Source organism: Lonchura striata, chromosome 5 (genome assembly GCF_050655825.1).
Source record: "Lonchura striata isolate lonStrDom1 chromosome 5, ASM5065582v1, whole genome shotgun sequence".
NCBI classification, from domain to species: Eukaryota; Metazoa; Chordata; class Aves; order Passeriformes; family Estrildidae; genus Lonchura; species Lonchura striata.
Window position 1 is genome coordinate 44,522,150 of NC_140707.1, and position 21,774 is coordinate 44,543,923.

A 21,774-nucleotide genomic window follows, 5' to 3' on the forward strand; every position below is an offset into this window, starting at 1 on the left:
CTTGTGGATATACAGGATATACAGTGACCTACTTTGTAGAGATGGACAGAACTGTGTCTCTAAAAATATTTAAAGTGAGTCTCTAATGTAAAACATAATTTTAAAGAGTCTTATTGAAGCAGCTTCTTTTACATAAGCTCTTAGATACACTAAAGCATTAACAATTACTCATCAAGGGATCTCAAAGCATTTCACAAAGACAGGAAAGTACTTTTTTTATTCTACAAAATGGAAGTATGAAATCTGGAGTTTTATTTTACAAAGGATCAAGTATTTCAGTTGCTTAGAAACACAAAAATGAGACGGAAAGGTGCTGCCTTACAGTTAAGGAACATGTCTATTCTCCACTGAAGCTTTTGCAAAATTAAATGAAGCATAGCTCTATACATGTTCATGAAGCCAAATAAATTGCCCAGGGTCTTCCAGCAAATCAATGGCAGAGCTGGCAACGGCATTCCTGCCCTTGGGATCTTTATGAGGGGCCCTTTCTCCTTGACCATCCCTTCATCAATGCATTGACTGAAATGTGAAATCAATGTGAAATGTTTTACCTATATCAACATTGGAGAAACAGGCAGGAACTGAATATGAAGAGGTAGTTCATCTGAGGGACTTTGACAAGATGTGTGGAACACAAGTGAGACAGAAGCACTTTATGACACATTCAGAACCTGAATTAGTTTTAGTAATCATCAGTTCCCCTTCTTCTCTGTCATTTCTTTATTTAATATATTGCATGCAAGAGACTTACCGTGCAAGTTTTACAAGCTTGCAGTAAAAATATAACAACTGTTGTATTAAATTATTTAAGCTGTAAACCATTGTAAAAAGCAGAAAAAGTTATATCGATTTGGAGACAGAAAAAATTATTGTGATGTAGTATAAAATATATTGTGCTGATTACTACAGAATTTTTGCCCAGTTTAGCATATTGTAAATCCTTGGTTGGTCTTAAGAATGAAACTGCCTGTAGATTTTTGTAAAGAATTTTGGCAAATGGTTTAAGAAAAATGAATCTAAAATCAGATTTATAATTTAAAAACAAATCATCAAAATTGTGAGAGCAGGCAAAAAATATGTAAGAGGTCAAAAAGAGAGAATTGTGGCAAAGCAAAGGATCAGTGTATTTAAAACTTCCATATTTCCCCTGAGGGAAAGCTAGGATTCTGAAGGAAATGGATAACCAAGTTTTTATTTTAAGCAAGTAGAATAGTATTTTATTCTTTAGTGCTATGCTTTATTAAAGAATGTCCCAATAACTTTGAATCTGGCTGTATTATAATAGTAGCATTTGAAAGTGCTAGATTTACCAAAATTAGTAGCTACAAACGGAAACAGATATATTTAGAATTAACTTGTGACTGTAAATTATAAGAACCATTTAATTTTTCTTTATTCTGCTTCTTTACTCCTGGTAAGTCAAAAATGAAACTGATTAAATGATGGTGATTGATAATCATATTAATCATCCTCATCCTTTAGCATTTTCTTGTTTCACCTTTTGATCTTAACAGGTTTCTTGGGACTTGTAATGACCCCCAGGTGTTCTTGTAGCAGGTTGCCAATTAGTTTTCTTTGCCCTGCAAAATGATTTGGCAGAAATTCAGTTAGGCAGAGCATATTTTGTTGCCTTCTTTTCTACTAAAATGGGCTTTCTGCAAAAGAGAAAAGGAGGTGATGTCCTCATTCTATTGAATCTTCCTAGTAGTGGTGTAATTGAAAAATCACCTTGCAGGAGAAGTGTTTTAAGGAGAAAAGCCAACTCATTCGGCTAATGTAGAGTAGGAAATACTGGTAAGACCACTCTAGTGATGATGTTCCAGGTATGAAATTCCCTGAGAAATTAAGGCATAAAGTATCAGTGTCAACCAAAGAGAGGGCTATGTGGGCCTTTTAGCTTTACTTTAAAACTGACATCTCTTCCTAAACAATTTATTTCTCTCTACCTGTACTGCAAAATTGTTAAAAACAGATCTCATGCTGTTTAAAGATCACATCTTTAAACACAGCGAAGCACAAGGATAAATTATGTTCTCACTGTGCCTGAGAGGTTGGGCTTCTGTTGGTAGAAAAGATAAAGGTCACCCTTCCATCACTTGCACTTCATGTTTCTTAAAAGTGGTTAAAGCACCACATACATTTTTCTTCTGAGCATTTTCAATTTCATCAATCCAGTATCTCTTTGGGCTAACATAGTTCTTAATGGAAATGTAGCTTAAGGCTCCAGAAGCAGAAATAGCTGTCTAGAGAACCAGTGGTCCAGCAGAGGAGCTGTCAGTGCTGCTTACTAACTGGTCACCTGTGGGTCCTGGCCCACCTGATGGGTCTAGGGGCTGATGCACCTGGGTAAACCTGAAATCTCTAAGCAACAGACCAGATCTGAGCAGCTTTTTCATTTACTGCTGGGCTACACTGTGTACTTTATCTGTCACACAAAATATAAGAGTTGCACTACAGTTTGTGTAATCCCAAAAGACACTCTACATAACTTTTTGGGATCTTTTTAAAAAACAGATGTTTGAGACCATGTATTTCTTCTTTTTTTTTTTTTTATATAAATATTTGTGTGATAATTTAATTTTATTGCAGACTCATGATATACTGTGGTATAAAATATATAGCAATGTTTAGTAAGAAATCATAATACAGTTAGATGTATAGCCTTATGACTATATAATAGATAGATATAATAGACTATTTTGTCACAAAGTCCACAGGTAACTTTCAGACAACCTGTAAACAACCCCACCTACTGATGGTGGAAGAAGAGCAGAGGCCTCTAAGCAGTGAAGTTGTTTAACAACAGAGCAGGTGGAATGTGTGCAGCACTGCTCTTCTGGGACTGTGATTTTAATTTCCAGAAATCCAAGAGCAGGATTTCCTTTTGCCCAAGCAAAAGGGTGATTCAGTTCTTTGCCACTGTATTGTTGTTTGTGTGTCCTCACCGTGGTATGCTCTCAAGAGAAGAGGTATATGCTGGGTCAGCATTTCGGATCAGTTGTTGGGTTTTCTAGAAATTACCTCAACAAATAATGTAATTCTTCCACTGTTTTCTATGGCTCCTACCCATCCAATATTCCTTTTCCAGCTTTCAGGTTTTTTGTATCAATGGTAAACTCTTGGTGGTAGACTTGGTCTGGTATTTAGTGTTTATTTAGTGCCTGTTGTAAGTCTTACTGAAGGCTTTTGTAAATTATGCTATTAATAACTTTTAGTTAGAGCAAAACCAACTTGCAGCTCATATCCCTATGTGGCCAAGTTGCAGGCCCTTTTTCTTTCATTTAGCTGTTGGCTGACACAGCTGAATGATTCTCCCAAGCCTCCTGTTCCCAACTCAGTAACAAACTATGAGCTCATATTACACAGGAAGCACTAGCACTGAGATTTATTTGTCATCCTTGGAGGCCATGAGAAGGAACAAAAGACTTTCATCTCTCTCTTTTTGTTCTTTGGCTGTAGGGAGTAAGAGGGTACTGATATCTTGGGTCACTGCCATACACGATAAAAATCCAATTAATGTAAATCTGCAAGACCAAGGGGAAGTAAGTAGTGGGGCTATCAAGAGCTCACAAATTTCTGGGTGGATCATCAGCAACCTCTGACAGCGCAATTTCCCCATTAAAACAGAAGCTGGGTTTTGTTCCACCTCTAAATTCTGATCTACCCTTTTTTTAAGCCTGCTCTGGCTAATTTTGCATAAGTTATCAGTTGCACCACTAATGAAATTTTAGTCATTTGTGGACTCACTTGGCACAAAGGGCAGTTGGACCACTCTGTTACATCTTCCAGGTGGCATTGATTAAACTGCTGTGAAGCCAGACCTGAATCAATATGAATGATCTTCATTGACCTAATAATGTATTCAATATGTTCAGTGCACTTTTATCTGTTTCTGTTAGAATACACTGTTTACATTCTCTTAGAATGTACTGTTTACTATACTCCTGTTTAGGGCAGGAGATTGGTTTAAAGTTTCAGAGTTCTTTACAATGGTAAACATTAGAAATAACTGCATTAGTTTGTACATGGTACTATACATAAATATATAATCTACCATGCGATCTCCTCAGCAGCTGTAGATTAGCATAGCTACCATTTATAGTTATTGAGAATCTGGCCTAGAAAACAATTATTCCATCAGTATTATTTTAAATTACCACAGCTTAACTTGACTTAAAGCAAATATCACATAATCTTCTCTGTACCCAATTTAATGATGCTTACCACAACATCTTTTAGAAAGCTTTTATATTATTTATAGACTAAATTCTCCAGCAGATCTATGTGGTGTCCTCTAATTATATAAATATCTCTTTGTGGCCCTGCCTTTTGGATGCACTGTGTCCACTCAGGTATTTCTTTAACCCACGGGCTTTGAAGATTATTTAGCAGACTTCACTAAACGAACAAATGTGGAAGCTGTACCAAACATATCACTTGGGAATGTCAAAGCACTTAACAAACATTGTTACAACTTAGTCCATGTGTAACCACTGAAGGACATATTTGCTTCAGTATGTCTCATGACAGCTTCTTAAAAAATACACTTAAGTGAATTTAACACTTGTGAAAGGTGCCAGATTGACAGGCCCTAGAGATAAAAGTTCCTGCATTACCAGCAGGCACAGCCGGGCTTCCTACACACGCTGCCCCACCAGTGTCCCCAACCCTACCTGAAGGGCACTGCAACCAACTGTCCTACAGCTTGCAAATCTGCCCATCTCGTTCTCCTGGACTGTGGGCCAAGAGGCAGTAGCTGTGATTTGACCTAAGGGTGAAAAACCAAGCGCCATAGTTATTGCACAGGTGCTGTTGCAATTGATCATTTTCACACCAAGTTTTCAACTAATCTGGGAAAAAAAATGAAGTACATGTTTATCTGATTTAGAGTCAACAAAAACATGTGTGAGCCTCTAGTGAATCCTGTGGTTCTATCTGCCCACATGAGCTCATTCAGGTGAGGCTATATGAGTGAACAAGTACATACACATACTGTGAAGTGCATTCTTAAATGCCTACTGAAAAATGGGTCCTTACTGCTTCCAATGTTTGTAATACTCTGTCTCCATTCATAACTCATCCCTGCTTGGTGTCATTACAGCCCATCCTCCCCAGAGATTCTGGACACAGCTGGCATACAAATTCAATAACTATTCACCCCATAAAGAGACTGGATGATTACAGGGTTGAAGGATAGCACACAGGGAAAGCAGGCCGTGATCTTTGCACTCTGTCATGGTTTTAGAAAAAGCACAAGTTCTTCTCTGAGGGATTGTACTTGGAAAGTTCAGTCCTCCCTTTTCTTTGAAATTATATTTAGACCTCACTGTGAGTATTGGAAGGGCATGCTCAAGTATTTCTTTATTTAGTGCAGAAGGCTAATGACATTTTAAACAAAAGTGCACATTTATAACCTTGTATAGGCCGGTTCTCAGTCTGTATATAGGACAGGACTAAAAACAGAACATTGGAAAACACAGCAATGTATGTTACATGTTCTGCTGTTTTCTAAGCTGTAGCCAGCAGCTTGAAAGAATTGCTATGGAAGCCAAATCTTAATTCTTTCTATTGAGAAACAGCCCTAACTAATACATGGAGGAGCTCAGCAACATTTGTTTATCTTTAAAAGTGTCACATTTATTTCTGCACTTTGCCCTTGATGTGCATGATAACATACCTAATTGGACTGGTACTGTGTGCACGTTGGAAGGTAACTACTAAAGTTGGGTGGCTTATAGCTGTTTTAGGGATAGCATTTCGGCCTGAAATTGTAATTGTTGTAAATATTAATCTATTTTGTGATTATCATTGCCTTATTTCCTTTTCTTCTCAGCATTTCTAGTGTGTCTGTCACACTGTACCACTTTAGGAAACATCCCTACCAGCCTAAGTTCATACTACACATAGGATGAAGTTTAGGTTTCAAAATCTGGGAGTAAGTTCACAACAGAACGTATACTTCGAAGAGGATGTTTTCAGATGGCAGTGTCCATGAACTCTGCTTGAATATGTTGCCTCACCCAGACTCAGTTTTCCTGTGCAGGCTGTCTACTATAAAAAAAAGAAAAAAAAGACCATTTTAGGTCATCTTCTCTTTCACAGGTTTGGTCTCTTTTGGACTGGTTTCATGTTTTATTCAATCTAGTTTCAAATATTCAATGTACCTGAGTCATATTTTCTTTTGGACTGTTTTTGGGTTGGTTTTTTTTTGTTTGTTTGTTTTTTTTATTTGGTCTGCTTGTATTTGTATAGTACCCCAATGGCATTTTCTTTTCATTAACTTTATTCAGCAGTTCCTAATTACCTATATCATGTTATAAATTTCACTTCCACCTGCTACTTTTTACCTGCCAGTACTATTAAGTCTCTCTTCATCAACTACCTTTTTAATATTTTTGACCTAGTAGCTGGCCATTTGCTTTCAGAAAGACAAAAGGCTTTTCTTGTCTGCTAATGAGAGAGGAAGAGGGCAACACCAGCGACCTTCTCCTACAGAATGACAATGCTCCACTCCCAGAAAGATGCAGAGGAAGAGAAAATATGATTATGCATTTCTCTAAGTATACTTGGGCACCACTGAAAAGACTATTTAGAAGCAAAGGCTTCCTAAAGTTTACCTACCCCCTTCTGAAGCTCTTTCTCAGTTCATTAGTTGAAAAAGTCATTATAGATGTGAAGTATTGCTTTCATTTTGATTTTAAAAGGCTAGAAATTAAAATTCCTTATTAGAGAATGATAGGAGAGAGTTTCAGGACTGACTTAAACAGAAGCCTTCAGAAGAATAGAAGGGGGTAGCTTCATTCCCATCTTCATGTAAATTGAATTACAGGGTTTAGTAAGTGAAACAGATCATAAGATAAACCCCGCAGAGGCCAGGAAGCACTAATTAACGCCCACAGTGAGTAACTTTTCTGAAATTGGTCTTTAATCAAACTTTGCTCTGAAAACAAAACAAGATACTGTGGCAGCTTGATAAAAGAGATGCATCACCAAGGCTGACAGGCCCGCAATCAAACCAATACTAAAAATAACTGTTTTGTCTACTAATTTTCTTTCAGATGCTAAAAAAAATGCATGAGCTACAGTCTAAAAAGACTTGTACAGTTACTCAGCCAAGTGACTCAGCTCTAGAAAAGTGAGGGTCCTGTAAATGTTAATGCCTTCCCTGATTGTGAGTGAGCCCTTTTTCTTTCCCACCCCTTCCTGTTGAAACAGAGGAACAGCAGAGAGGATTGTGAGGCTGGGTGAGGAAGAGGCAGAATCTGAGTTCCTTCAGCGATTATCATTTTATACCAGCTGTCCCTCTGCTCTTGCTGTTGGCCACACAGATTTCAGGCATCCTGACTGACTTAGTGTGGATTAAGATAAGCCAGTCACTCCTTTTTCTTGTATCTCACACAAGCAGTAAGGTCCATGACTGCTGCCTTTTGAGCTCACAACTTCTCCTAACTAAATCTGAGAGCAGGAGTAATCAGTATGGCATGCAGGGAAACACAGCTCATTTTCCTCATTTCTTTTCATCTGTTCAGCTGTAGGAAGAGTTGCTACAACTCCTGTGGGTACCCATCAAGCCTAGAGCAACCTTCATTATGTTTTCACTGTAGCCTGCATAAAAATATTGCTAGAACTTTTAGGTTTGGGATAGATTCCAAAGGGACAAGAAGTCCACTGCACAAACAGGACTAGCAGTGAAATATAACAGAGCACTAGTATTCTCTTTATAGCAGATTTTTCTCTTGGCACAAAAAAGACACAGACCCATTTAAGTAGGTCCATAGGAGAGCCACAAAAATGTTCAGAGGAGTGGAACATCTCTTTCCAGTGAGGAAAGACTGAGGTAGTTGGAGTTATTTAGCTTGTAGAAGGCTCTTGGGAGATTGTGTATTGGCCTTTCAATATGTACAAGGAGCTTATCAGAAAATAAGAGAGACTTTTTAATAGGGCTTGTACTGACAGTGAACCCTTATCCAAGGGGTAATGGTTTTAAACTAAAAGAGGGTAGATTCAGACTAGATATGAGGAAGAAGTTTTTACAGTGAGGGCAGTGAGACACTGGAACAGGTTGCCCAGAGAGATGATTGATGTCTCATCCCTGGAAACTTTCCAGGTCAGGTTGAATGAGTCTCTGAACCACCTGATCATGTTGAAGATAGCTATGCTTATTGCAGGGGAGGGAAGTGGACTAGATGAGCTTTTAAAGGTCCCTTCTAACTCAAACTATTTAATGATTCCATTATTTCTCTTGGTGAATGCTCTGCTGGGGGAAGTGTTGCCCTTCTTCTATATCCAAAGTGACAGAGTCCTGTCAGTCTAGATCCCAATAACCGTATCCTTCACAAAAGTGGTTGCAATAATCTAAAATTGTTCTCCAGTATTAGGAGCAAGCTGAAAGAGGATGGCTAACATTGGCCTTGTGTTTTCAGTACAGGCTGTATTTTCATCTGTTAGGTGGTTAAAAGAAAAAGGTATTTTCATTAATACAACTAAAACTAGCTTAGTGGTAGAAGAAAGAAGTCTGTCAGTATAGATGGGTCCATGTGAGGAATTCTTGGAGATAGGTTTTTATGAAAGAATTGTTTGAAAATACAGACGTGCAGATCTGGCTGTCTTGGTGACTGACTGGGCATATGACTTGAGTTCCAAACACAACTACCATTCCCTCTGTTGTTTTTGTTTGTTTGTTTGTTTGTTTTGTTTTTTTTATTTTTCTATTTCTGGTATGTATAGTTACAAATAGGCCTGAAACAGTTAATCTGGGGATTTTTTTTAAGTCTAAATTACACTAGTTGCATTTTTTGTTAACAAATGTTACTGTGTATTACCTTTCAACAGGAAAACTTATTCATCAATTGTTGCCATTGAAAGAAGGGAGAGAAATCTAGACACAGTTTAAAAGATCTCAACAAACAGATTATGTTATGAAAGTTATGTAGCAAAGAACACAAGTTGTTTTATAGTCACAATTCCAAGGACTGCCATAGGAAATCGCAGATTTGAAGTGGTTTTACAGCCTTATCCAAACTCTTGCTGGTCATTTGTCTCACATATCATGGCTATAACAGACTTCACCTGTAATTCAAAGCAACTGCTTAACTTATATTCAGATAAATATCCTAGGCCAGAGTGACTGAAGTTCATCATCAGTATTCTATGAAGGAGCTTACATCAGTTTTGAAAAACTGGTCCCTTAAAAGTACAATGACCAATGTGAAATAATGTCATTAATAATAGTAACAAAAAGCATAAGGCATCACATGAAAAGCCAAATACTGGACTGTGAAAAATACCTATATTGTGATTTAAAATCTTTACAGCTGCAACAAAAAAAAAAAAATCAGCACAAAATCATATTTTGCCAGGTGACTCCCTTTTATATTCCAATATTATATTCTTGTTTACTGTGTGTGATTTTATTTTGGATAGAAAGGCATTAATTGCAATGATGCAAGAAAACTATGCAGGTTTTTTTCCCAAATTTTATATTCCACTACATCATTTTCTATTATGAAAAATATGTAAAAACCCTGGACTGTAAAAACAGACAATATTTTAAAGCATAGCTTCTGTTCTTGCTGTGGTTGGACACCACAGAGACAGTCAGCTGGATGCTTAAGAAAGGGAGGGGCATCTCTAGTTCCTCGTGTTTCACCTTTTCATTGCACTGCCTGATCATTTAAGGCAGAGGCTTGTTCCAGACAGCTTTAATTAAACTATGCTGTGAAACTGAATATAGATCAATGGAAATGATCCATAACAAGCTAATCATGTATTTAACAGTGTTCAGTCCAGTTCAATCACCTTCTAACATTTCTGTGGCTTTACATTCATGTGGCAAAGCCCTGAATGTGTATATGTATTTTTAATCCATCTCATTAGTGACCATATGCTTTGGCTTCAAGGGAGACAAGAACTGTCTGCAATCTGCCAGGGATTTAGGGACATCAATAATTTGTGAATAGTCATGTTGGTACTGGTCGAAGGGTTAAGTGTTCTGCACACCGGGGGCAGATCTTTTGGGACTGGAACTCTTAGTCAACTGTTAGGAACCTGATCCCCTCTGATGCATCTTTTCGAAGTACATGCTGCACGTCAGATCTCTGCAGCAGAAGCAATGGAGCTTTATTAGCTCAGGGATTTAAAACCTGCTCTAAGCAATGTAACAATATATTTTGGTTAAAAAGTGAAGGAAAGATAGAAGTGATATGAAAGTGATTTTTTATGTACTGGGCTAAATATGATCTTCCTTCTTGCTACCATTTTCCTTTTTGCTACCATTTTCCTTCTTCATATGAGCTATTAGATTACTACTCCCCTGCAGATATACAGTGAAATAAGAGTATGGCAACAATAACAGGGACCTGATTTTGAAAAATGTAAATGGATTCTGTGGCCTCACCTGATGCTGCCTAAATCTAGCTGAGAGCAGTGACAGTAAAGATATAGAAATAACCTCCTAGTCTTTTGGAATGATCTTTTAAAAGCCCTCTGAGCACTGCTTTTTCTACCTAGTATGAAAATCACCTTTAAAAACAATAGCTTACACTCTTAGCTTGTGCCATACTATATGGAAGGGGGTGCTAAGTCAGCATGAGAAATCATCAGATTATTAATTTCAGTATCCTGTCTTCACAAAGCGATGGCAGAAATAGATGGTAATGTCAGAAGGCACTGAATAAATTTTGTTCATTTTTAAGTTTTAGTTATGTCCATACTCCTTAGCTGCACCCAGGTTAAAAAAAATATATATATGGTAGTGCAGGAAGACACTTCATATGGAATCTGCTCCCTGAATTACTGTGGATTGCTTGGGAGCAAGGGGATCCATCTTGAAGGATGAAATTCACCTGCTTTGGGCAGGTCCAAACCCCCTGCCTTGGGTAGGGACATGTTTTACTAGACCAGATTGCCCTGTGCTCCATCCAACCTGACCAGGAACACTTCCAGGGCTGGGGCATCCACAATTTTTCTGGGCAATCAGTTCCAGTGCCTCACTACACACAGTAAAGAATTTTGTCCTAATACATAATCTAAACCTACTCTTTTTCAGTTTGAAGACATTTCCCCCTTGTCCTATCACTACAGGCCTCTCCATCTTTCTGGTATGGTCCCTTTAGGTACTGGAAGGCCACAATAAGGTCACACTGAAGCCTTCTCCAGGCTGAACAAACCAAATTTTCTCATCCTTTCCTTGTAGGAGAGGTTCTCCATCCTTCTGATCATCTTCAAGGCCCTCTTCAGGACTCCCTCCAGCAGCTCCATGTCCTTCCTGTGCTGGTTCCCCAGAGCTGGTGCAGCCCTGCAGGTGGGCTCTCGGCAGAGCAGAGCAGAGGGGCAGAATCCCCTCCTGGCCCTGCTGCCCACGCTGCTTTGGATGCAGCCCAGGACACGTTTGGCTCTCTGGGCTGGGAGTGCCCATGGCTGGGTCATGTCCAGCCTCTACCCACAGCACCCCCAAGTCCTTCTGGGCAGGGCTGCTCTGGTCTGTCCATCCCCAGCCTGTATTGACACCAGGGGTGATCCCAGTCCAGGTGCAACAGCTTGCACTTCGTTTGTTAAACCTCAAGAGATTCCCTTGGGCCCACCTTGAGCTGTTGTTGTAATGGCAACAAGGCCATGATGTCGGGCAGCGTGGTGTCTTCCAGCTCTTCCCGTTTCCATGCTGCTTGCGTTGGTGTAAAGGCGCCTCAGCTGGGCTGTCAGCTGTGTCAGCTTCCTAAAGGCACACCCCTTCATTTCTTTGAGATACTTCTTTCATATTTCCCTGTTGACTTCTCTTACTTCAGGAGTCCCTGGGTGGCCTCTATAAAAATGCAAGTGTGGCTAGCATAATTGGTGTGGATTTTCACAGGAAATTAAAAGATCCACAATGCACATCACTTGTTTACTGCTTGATAATCAGCTGGTTTTGCTGGTACTTAAACATCCTCTATTAGGGCAGTTTAAATAACTGTAAGACTGTCACTACACATCTATACCCATATAGCCACTATTAAACCTCCAGTAACACACTCATTGTAACCCTTTGTCCTTTACTTGTTTTCGCCTTTAAAATCAACTTTTATAAGTATGGCATTCCCCATATAGTATATTAAAGGAAGGACATTTTTGAAAATCTTTGTAATCAAACAATATTACACATTTAGAAAACACTCATGGCTCTAATTTATCTAAAATCATATTTTGAATGAGTAAAAAAATATAAATAGTGTCTTAATTTCTCATCATTAAGAATATACAATTAGTATTGGAAGATTTAGAGTAACCTGTTATAGCAGGTGAAATACATAGCTGTCAATTTTTTTAGTTTGCTATAATTTCATAGGTTGCCACAGATGTACTAATTGTATGTTGTCTTCTGTGAGACCTTAGAGTACAATTTTACTGTTTTAGAAGACCCGATCTCTGCTTTTTAGGGGAAGTTTGCATGAGCAGACTTTTATCCACAATTTTTAAGTGTATAAATATTCACATCTAAGCTGCACTGCTTTCATATCAAACTAATTGATTTGTAGATACAGTAAAATATTTAGAGGCATATGTCCCAGATTTTTATCCAAATTTCATTTATACATATAGGCACTGGCAAGAGAAATGTCATTGGTCTTTAGGAAAGCAAGCAAGGCTGCTAGGGCACGTTCAAATGTAAATGTTTATGGCTATTTTTGCAAAAATATTGGCCACCTCAAACCCACCAAAGAATGGAGTTCTATTTTCAGATAGCCCCACTTTAAAATTCTCCCTTTAAAAGGTATATGTGGACTTGTTTTGATAGCTTTTAGCACTGATTCACAGTTTTTAAGTCTGCATAAAATGCTAAAGTCTAAAATTGTATTTTCACAATTTTAATTGATTAAAAGAATGTAATTTTAATAGTGTGAAATCAGTGATTTTAAGGTGGCTTGTCTTTACCCCTTCCACTTAAGTGAGTCAGCAAAGCCATAAAATTTTCTGAGGTCAAATTTTTCAAGAAAAATTCTAGTTGATAGTTAATTACCAGGTCACTGCTGAATATCTGTAATACAGAGAATGAGTTCCTTTTTGCACACCAGATGAAGAAGTCCTTTGACCTTTGAGGTGGCTGTTGATCTTTGGCTCTCCCTTGTCTGTCTTCAACTCCAAAGTCAATGATGCTAATACAAAAGGAAACCAGCAGAATTTCAGAAAACCGGTACTGTCTTTGCAATATTTTATAGGCAGCATTGCCATTATTACATTAATTTGTGCTACTGCTGCCAGATAAAAAAAAGAGGAGTTTTGGCTTCAGTGAATACAATTGCAAAATTCCTGTTTTATCCTGGATAAGGTAACACTTTGACTGAACTGCCTATTCGCAGTTTCACAGGCAGTGACACCAAAAAAAAAATGCTCTGACAGTCTGCAAGTTCTGCCCTCTTTACACCCTTTCTAGCCAAGATTGCTTAGTGTTATGAAGAATTGCCATAATCCCAGAAGCTGCTGACAGAAATACGTTATTGAAACAAGAACCTTTGCAGGCTATACCTTATTATTAGGAAACTGTCTTTTGTGGGTCATTCAGCGGCTTTTTGGTAGTTTTCTTTAGGGTTCTGTGTGGCTTGGTTTTCAGCATGTCCACTGAGGCCAAGCACAACCAAAAATGTCTTGATGCCAAGTTTAAATTTTCCATTCTTTACTTTTCTTCTGTATTGTGATTAAATCTTCTCAATTATTAATTCTGTTCCCAAAATGGACTTTTATATTTGCAAACTTCTGCCACACATACCAGTCCCTTTAGAGCTTCTTTTAGCCAGATTCTGTATTTTTAGCAGTTTGAATCTTACTGTAATTCCAAATATTCAGTCATATATGTTGCCATTCCTGGACTTCCTCCATTATGTCTTCAAGAGGGCATGCAGCCATTGATTACAAATGAAAATTAAGTTCATAATGTTTTTAAAAATGGCCACTTTTAACTTCTTCTCTTTTGATTGATGGCCCACAATGGGACTTGAGAAAAGAGTTTCATTTACAGACAACTATGTGTTGATCATCCAAATATCAAAAATGACAAAGAACTGAATTTCAGCTGGCCTTTTGGTATTTCTACTACTGCTCTAGTTCAGTTCTCTCTATCTGTAATCAACAGACCACTCACCCACTCAAGGTTGAGAAATATGCATTAAACTGTTTTGCTGAATTCTGACTTTAGGCAACGTCTAAAGTTAATCTCAATTAGTCAAAAAGGAGGTGGGAGATTTTCCTTCTGTGTAAAGTGTAAATTCAAGAGCTGCATTTCACTTCCTTTTGTTAATTGCTATTCCACAATAATTTTCAGAAAAGTATTTAGAAATCATTCTTAAGAGATAGGACACAAAAAGACAAGTTGTCACTAGTTGTTTTGTTTCTATTTTAGGACTGCAAGAATACTTTGAAAAATATTTGGAAGAGAAGACCCCAGCTCTGATTTTAGTACCTGTGGTGGATTTACCTGACAAAGATGTTATTCATATAACATGCTGGCTAAGCTAGCAGTTTAAAGGAGACGAGTTGATACCAAAACACACATACATTCCATCCAGGAGAGAACAAAGAAAAGAGCTGATACTAACTCCGTTGGATACTTTCATGAAGCAATATTGTTTGATTTAAGCAAAGTTGCATTACCTTGTTAATGATGCCGTGTGATATGTGACAGAGTCAGGTTTGTATGAAGAATAAAGCTTTCTTTTTAAAATAATGTACTTTTTTCTGACTTGTTTTTAGATGTATGCAGATTATAGCAGGTGGCTTCTGGGAGATGCAGTTGGTGTGATCACATTGGTTCTTTGTTTGATATATTTAGGTCTGGTTACAATACACCAATTATAACTTTAGATCATTTGGATGGAGGAGAAACTAGAATATTACCTCCAACACTGTTTTAAGGACTGGATTCATTTCAATTCTATGTGGAATTTACTCACTTCAGGCCAACTCATGAAAACCATATTTGTGGCCAGATTTTAACCATTTCCTAGCACTGGGGAAGAATTATTCAGAGTGGTATTAGGATGCACATTTTACTGAAACAAATAATGTAAATGATGGCCAAATTGTAGGATTTTCCCCTTGCTTTCTAATCCAGGGGTATTTTTATGTTTTATATCTGGTAGTCAGCTGTTATTAAAGACCTACCAACATTCAGCTACCAGTATTCACACCTGTCATAGACCCTGGGCTTCAGTTTTCTCCAGAAAATCAACAGGAGTTTTACCACTGTTTTCACTAAAACAGGCTCAGACACACAGGTGAAGCACCTGTCAATTTCATTACCACTGCTGTTTTACTCATTAGATAAAGTCAGTATAGAAAAGAAAGCCTTTTGGACTTCGCTTGAAGCAGTAATGCACTGCAGAAAAATCTTACTTTCAGACAAAGGCTACAAAATTAAATCTTCAAGAACAAATATCAAACCTGTGCCTTGCCTATATTCTGCATCTATATATTCTCACTGCTTCTCTTCCACAGTGTGAGCACTGGAGCTAGGAGACGAACACTCCAAGTTATCCTTCTCTGTCCTCAGCCTATATCTGAGATGCCTCCACAAAAGTCAACTTTATGCCAGGACATTCACATTGAGGTGACAGCAAGGTGGACTTAACACTCCAGTTTAATTTTCTTACCCACTATCAGAAATGCACTTGGCAGCACCTTATATAACACAAGAGATTAAAGATAAGAGGATCCTCCTCTGGTAGAACTTCTACATGCCCAGCATACTATGCTGATCAATACTTGAAATTAGAAACTGCTAAATGTTATTGTTCCTTACTATTGTTTCCAATAATATAGCAAAGCTGCCATCTTACTTAGTAAGAATTACTTTTTTCACAGATCTTTAAATGTTTTTGAAAGGGACAAGGCAAAGTGTCTTTTATGTAACAGTGTATAAATAAATGGTTGTATTAAATTTCTTGAGGAAAAAGGGAAGACTCTGTTAACAATACATTAGTTGATTAGCATTCAGGATCATTTTTAGGTTAGACTTAAACACATTTGATCCTTTCCCACGATCAGAAAAGGACTCCTTAATACCTGGATGTGCCTGGTTTATTTGAATTTTACTTTTTTAGAAGGCTAAATAATTTTCTCACTTCTCCCTGAAACTACCAGTATTTCATTTCTCTCAGTGTGGAGTGTCCATGGGCCAAAGACACAATGGACTGTAAGAGAAGAGAAGAGGTACTTTCAGAGAGATAAGGATGAAGCTTATTTATTCATTGATGCATATAGAAACCAAAGAGATGGCATTTTCACCGTGTCTTCTCTTGCAGTCATTTTTTTTCACCATGAGTTTAAAAAAATACTGAAACACGTTGATCTTAGCTTTTATACTGTACTGGATATTTTAAGGTGGCAGGATATTTGCTCCTAAAGAAAATAGCTTTTCCTGCAAGTCTTCCTACAAGATTCATGACACTCGAACTAGCCTGCTTTTTTTCTCTTTAGAGCTGCATTGAGAAATGGTAACAGAATGCATTGGTCTGAAAAACAGTGTGATCTTTGATTTTCTCTCAACTGAAAGCAAAACTTTTTCCTTTTCTTGAGACAGAGAAGTAGAACTTCAACAGGTTTAAACTGTGAATACATAAAAAATAAGAGTTTGCTGACTTTTTCTCCTAGAGAGACTTCAAACAGTTTCTGAGTGGTGTGAATGACTGAAACGATAAGCTCAGTCTACACTATTTTAAGTATGAACAAGGCCATTTGTGCAACATTGATATGCAAAGTAGGTGAGTAAAGTGTGTCACAGAGAGGCCTAAGACTTTTATAATAGAGAGAAATAACACCATTTTTATCTGCCTTAAGCTGCTGTACTTTCATCAGAATTACTGGGTCCTACTATGAATAAAGTGCTTCAGCAGAGCTCTTTCTCTTTTTGACTTTCTTTGTAACAACGTGGTAGCTGAAGACATACACACAGACATACACGTGGTTTAGTGAAAAGAGGGAAAGACATCAATATTCAAAATTTATAGATACAGGGCTGGTTTTTTGTGTGGGTTTTTTTTTTTTTTTTTTTTTTTTTTTTTTTGTTGTGGGTTTTTTTTCGCAGCAAGCTCAGCGGAGTGATTACCCCAGCAAGTTTTAATCTTGAGACTATAAATTCCCATATGTGCTAAGACACTGGTTTTGGGGACTTTGTATGCACACAAACTCTTCTGTTTCTCTGATTTTTACTAAGCCTGCAGGAAAATGTTTTGTATGCCTATTATGACACAAAATGTTGGCTTATTCCAGCATCCCTTATGTAATGGGCGGGAAAATTTCTTTAAATATGTAACCCAAAGTTTTAATTTTTCATTTCTCTGCTTTACTTTACAAGTGTTAGAATATGTCTTGCAAATCTTCTCTGCTTCCTTTTTCTTTTCCAAAAAGTAATCTATATCTTGTTACAGCTCTCTGTGTCCATAAAATTTTGTCTCCTGCCTCCTTTTAAAAGTCTCTGTATATCAATTTCTTTAATTGCTTGAAAGTATGACCAAATGGTTCTGTAAGACCAAAACTGATTTAGTAACTTTGTGCTATACTCATTTCAAACCCCAGTGATGGCAGCAGTACTAGTGAGCCTTTACAATGCACATGGCTAAGTTGCTATAAAGGCACCAGAGCTGATCTTCCTAAATAGGTTTTAAAACGACATTGAGATATTTTAAAAAGAGATTATTTAATTTTTTTCCCTGTGAGTTTTATAGTTAGGTAATTCAGGAGCTGATTTGTTACACCAGATAGCATGGGTGCATCTTTCCTCTTAGCCTTCAGAAGTGCAACGAGTACTGGAAGCAGGATATCTCCTGAGTATTAGAGAGGTAATCTGAAGGAACTCTTCTCCTTCAAGGACATCCTGTTCAATCCATTATCTCCTGTCTATGTGCAGAGCCTAGTCTATCAAAATACAGTGACTGAACAAAAATTTTATTTCAAATAAATGAGTCCATTGGTTTAATAAAATATTTCTACTGCATGGTATAATAGTTCTATAAATGAACACTCAAATCTAAAATACAGAAACTTTTCATGTATCCAAGTGAAATCTTTGTTATTTCTTTCAGGATGGCTTTCCTGAAGCAAACCTAGTTTGCTCTCCATATTAAAGTTAAACTGTTCTGAGCTCTCTGAGTACTAGCTGGCACTAATTATTTAAGTAACCTGCTTTTACTATTATAAATGTCTGGCAATGAGAATACATATTAAGAATACTTGACAATTTACTAATTTATGATCTTTTACTTGTATTTTAATATTTCTGGCAAGTCAGCCTGTGTTGATGTATTAGACAAACATTCAAAATACAGACTTGAGATCTTGAAAGCTTCTTTTTTCAACTTTCATCTGAACACTGAATATTTTTGACCTATTTTAAATTTTAATTTTAAAAAACAGACTGGGTACCTGTGAATTGAACTCATATGTTACATGCAAGTGCCCTTTTACTGATGATTCACTGCTCACAATTTCTTGGATTTGACTTCTGTTGGATTAATTCATGACTAGGATTTGCCTGTGATTTCCTGCTTTTATCATTTTTTAGAGCACTGCGTGCTTTTCTCCTACATTCCCAAACAGTCTGGTTGTTCTGAGGCTCTTGGCACAGCTTATGCCACTGGCCATAGGTTTCCTTGCCATTCCTTTGGCTCTTCATTTCACTTGCAATGTTTAAAAAACATTTGTTGGATATATCTGCTCATCCTCCATATCCCATTATATGGCTATTTTGTGACTGTATCAATCCTAAATTATTTTAAAATGCTGTTTGCATGATTTAACAGAGTTTATGAGACTAACTGTCCACAGTACAACAGGACGGATTCGAAATAGATCAGATTTCACATTTGCTTTTCCCAGCATTCAGAAATTCCTATCTGAATTATAAAGATCCCCAGTTCAGAATAAAACAATGGTTCAGAACAAAAAGACAAGCTGAACTAAATGCCATGAACAAGTTGACAGCTGCCCTGATCTAGTAATCTGTTAGGGCACATGTTCAAGTCAGGAGGCAAAGGTTAGGACCAACTCCACCCCCTTCCTGGGAAAGTTTAAGCATATCCATTAGATTCCTTGTGTCTTTGTTTCCATATTTGTATGTTTTCTCACCCTTGTAAAGGTGTTAGCAAAGGGATGCTATGTTGTAGTCATACAACCTGCAATAACAAAAAGTTTAGACTGAGTGAGAGCACACATGAGTGTGAAACTAATGTTTTAGTGGGAACCAGAACGAATGTGATCACAGACAGAAATTTGCATGAGCACAATCTGGAAAGCTTTTCTCCCAGCACACTGCCTGCAGCAGTCTCAGATCACAGAAGTCTATAACACATCTAGTATCATTAATGATACATTTTACAGCATGATTCATCCCTAATGATCCTGAAGTCCTTTACACGTCCATCACTTGGTCCAAGCAAAATTTGCTTGGTCCATCACTGGGACAGCTGCACACATGCTGAGGGCCGCCCCTGCCCAGCATGAGTGCAGGCAGCTCTCAGGTTATGCTGCTGGGAGAAGAGTTCCTCCACTCTCCACAGTCCCCAAGGAAGGGTATTTACTTTGGCAGAAGAAGCAGTTTTCAACCTCAAAGGCACATCACCTGGCAGCCAGAGTTGCTACTTTCTGTTACTCAGGAGATTTGTTCTACTTTAGATTTTGCCATGATAGGGGGGGGGCGGGGGGGGAAATCTCTCTTCTGTGCTCTGTCTCTATTGTCTTTCTGCAGCTCCTGCTACTGGCAACCGTTGACAGTACTGTCTTACCATAACATCCTTCATACATCACATTATTGCCATAGCCTCACTTCACAAGAAAGACATAGCTTGTCAGAGCTAGAACTTGAAGCCACTGCATTAAGGATGCAAGTTCATGCAAGCATTGCTTCCCCTTCACTGATACCCATGGGTTTGTATGTAGCTGCTTTGACATGAGTTTATTTTGTTGCTTATAAAAGACCAGAGGTCCAGAAGGAAGAAATACGTTTCTCAGATGTCGGAGTTTTCTCTTGCAACAAAGTTCAGTCCTCCTCCCACACATACCCAACCATTCTGCAGCAAGACCCAGATACATGCAAATGTAGAGCCTTTTGTAACTGAACCAAATTACCACAGCTCCAGAGCTGGATCTGTTAAGGTTCTAAGCAGGAGGTGTTAAAGGATATAAAATAATAGAAAGGAAACACAGACAAGAAGTTATTGCCAAAGGAATGGTATTACTAGCAACTGGTAGGGAAGTCAAGCTAAAAAGGCAAACAACAAGTCTAGGGACCTAAGGGGTTTATTCTTTATTTATGGGATGTCTTTGAAGGAAAGGACCCTGGACTGCCTTCTCACTACTACTAGTTCTTACTATAAAAGATTAATGAATTAAGAACAAAGAGGAATAAATAGAGTTGCCAGGAAAGAGATCCAGAAGTGAACTTTAAAATGCATCTCTCATCCCTTCAAAAGGTAAATGCCTTGACTCCTCTAATAGCCTGCTTTGGTCTGGGTCTGAAGGGGAGGATGCCTGAAATGAGAGTAATATGCAAGAGAAGCCACCAGCTGTGCACCATGTTAAGGGACATTTCTCCTGGGTACTGCCACCAGGAATGTGGTTAATAGGTCTTGACTGGAGAGCTGTAGCTCATAAATGTGCATCTCATCTGTACTCCTTGATCAAGGTGCTACAGTGTACCCGAGATGTTGATTCAGGACTCCTCTTCATTGCTATGCATCTTGTATAAAACTATTTAAATACTGAAAGTATGACTATCTTGTATTGCAGCTCAGACAAGGCAAGCCAAATGTGATTCTCAATGCTACAGTCCCCAGTGCAGACAAAAAGCTTTCTCAGGTTGAGATCCTGTCACTCATGTAATTATTTAGAGAAAGACAGCTCCACTACTTCAACTCCAGTACTTCACAAGAAAAATGGAAACATTAGGAAAAGTTTTTTCTTTGATGTAGAATATGCTGCCACTTTTTTGTTATTAAAATAGGAGCTAACTTTAAATAAATAAAATTTTGCCTGGAGGCTTCTGAAAACTAATGTTGTGTTTTGACAGTGTCATTTTTCTGATTCCTGAAAGCATTATGTGAGTTAGCTCAGGACTTCAGCATGATTTTTCTTCTATGCTACATACAGTGAATTAGTTTTTCAGTTCAGAATTTTATTTGATTTCTTTCTCACACACAGGCAGAGTCACATCAATATGCAACTTTCCTACTTGACAGGCACTCCCCAAAGTTGGATTTTCCCCTTTTTAATGAACAAGTGGATCAACCCCCTGTAAAGGAAGCAAAAGAGAGGGAGCAAAGTGGAGGGAGCTACCAGTATTTCTTATCAGAAAAAATAGCTGGAAATCAATGATCTTTGAAAACAAACTAAGAAAATTAAGAAAGATCACACAAAAGCTCCACAAGACAAAATTTTTGTTTGAAAAACCCCACACTACCTTCACATGCAAACTGCATGTAACTGGGTTCATAGGTTTATATTCCTCGAATTTCTGCTTTTCTTTAAAGAATATTGATGTGAGAATGACATGGGATTTTGAGAACAAGTAGACTGTTTAAATAACAACTGATTTGAGACCCTCCTGTCTTAAATGACAATTTATGGACCTCTCTAAAAAAAAATGTAAAACATCATTTAGGTGTATGCTCAACTAGAAAACTCAAGTAACGTGTGCTTAGTGGGAGAAAAAGGATTGCTAACAGCACCATGTGTTTTACAGCATAAAGTGCAACCCTAAAATTGCACATTGCTGAGCATTCTCAATGTGCTGTGAGCAATGCCATACACTGG

At 37.8% G+C, this 21,774-nt stretch overlaps 1 protein-coding gene across 6 annotated transcripts in view; it reads left to right on the forward strand.

The window, feature by feature from the left end:
* DPH6 (diphthamine biosynthesis 6) overlaps positions 1 to 21,774 on the forward strand; it is a 223,400-nt gene that overhangs the window by 180,480 nt on the left and 21,146 nt on the right. For 5 of the 6 annotated variants that reach the window (XM_031504994.3, XM_077784065.2, XM_085580407.1 and 2 more), the window contains exon 15: positions 14,372 to 14,695. In XM_031504994.3, coding sequence (XP_031360854.3) covers positions 14,372 to 14,487 — 116 coding nt within the window. In that variant the 3' untranslated portion in view covers positions 14,488 to 14,695. Of the gene's footprint in view, positions 1 to 14,371; positions 14,696 to 21,774 lie in introns of those variants that run through there. The other variant, XR_014955604.1, reaches the window with a different exon arrangement.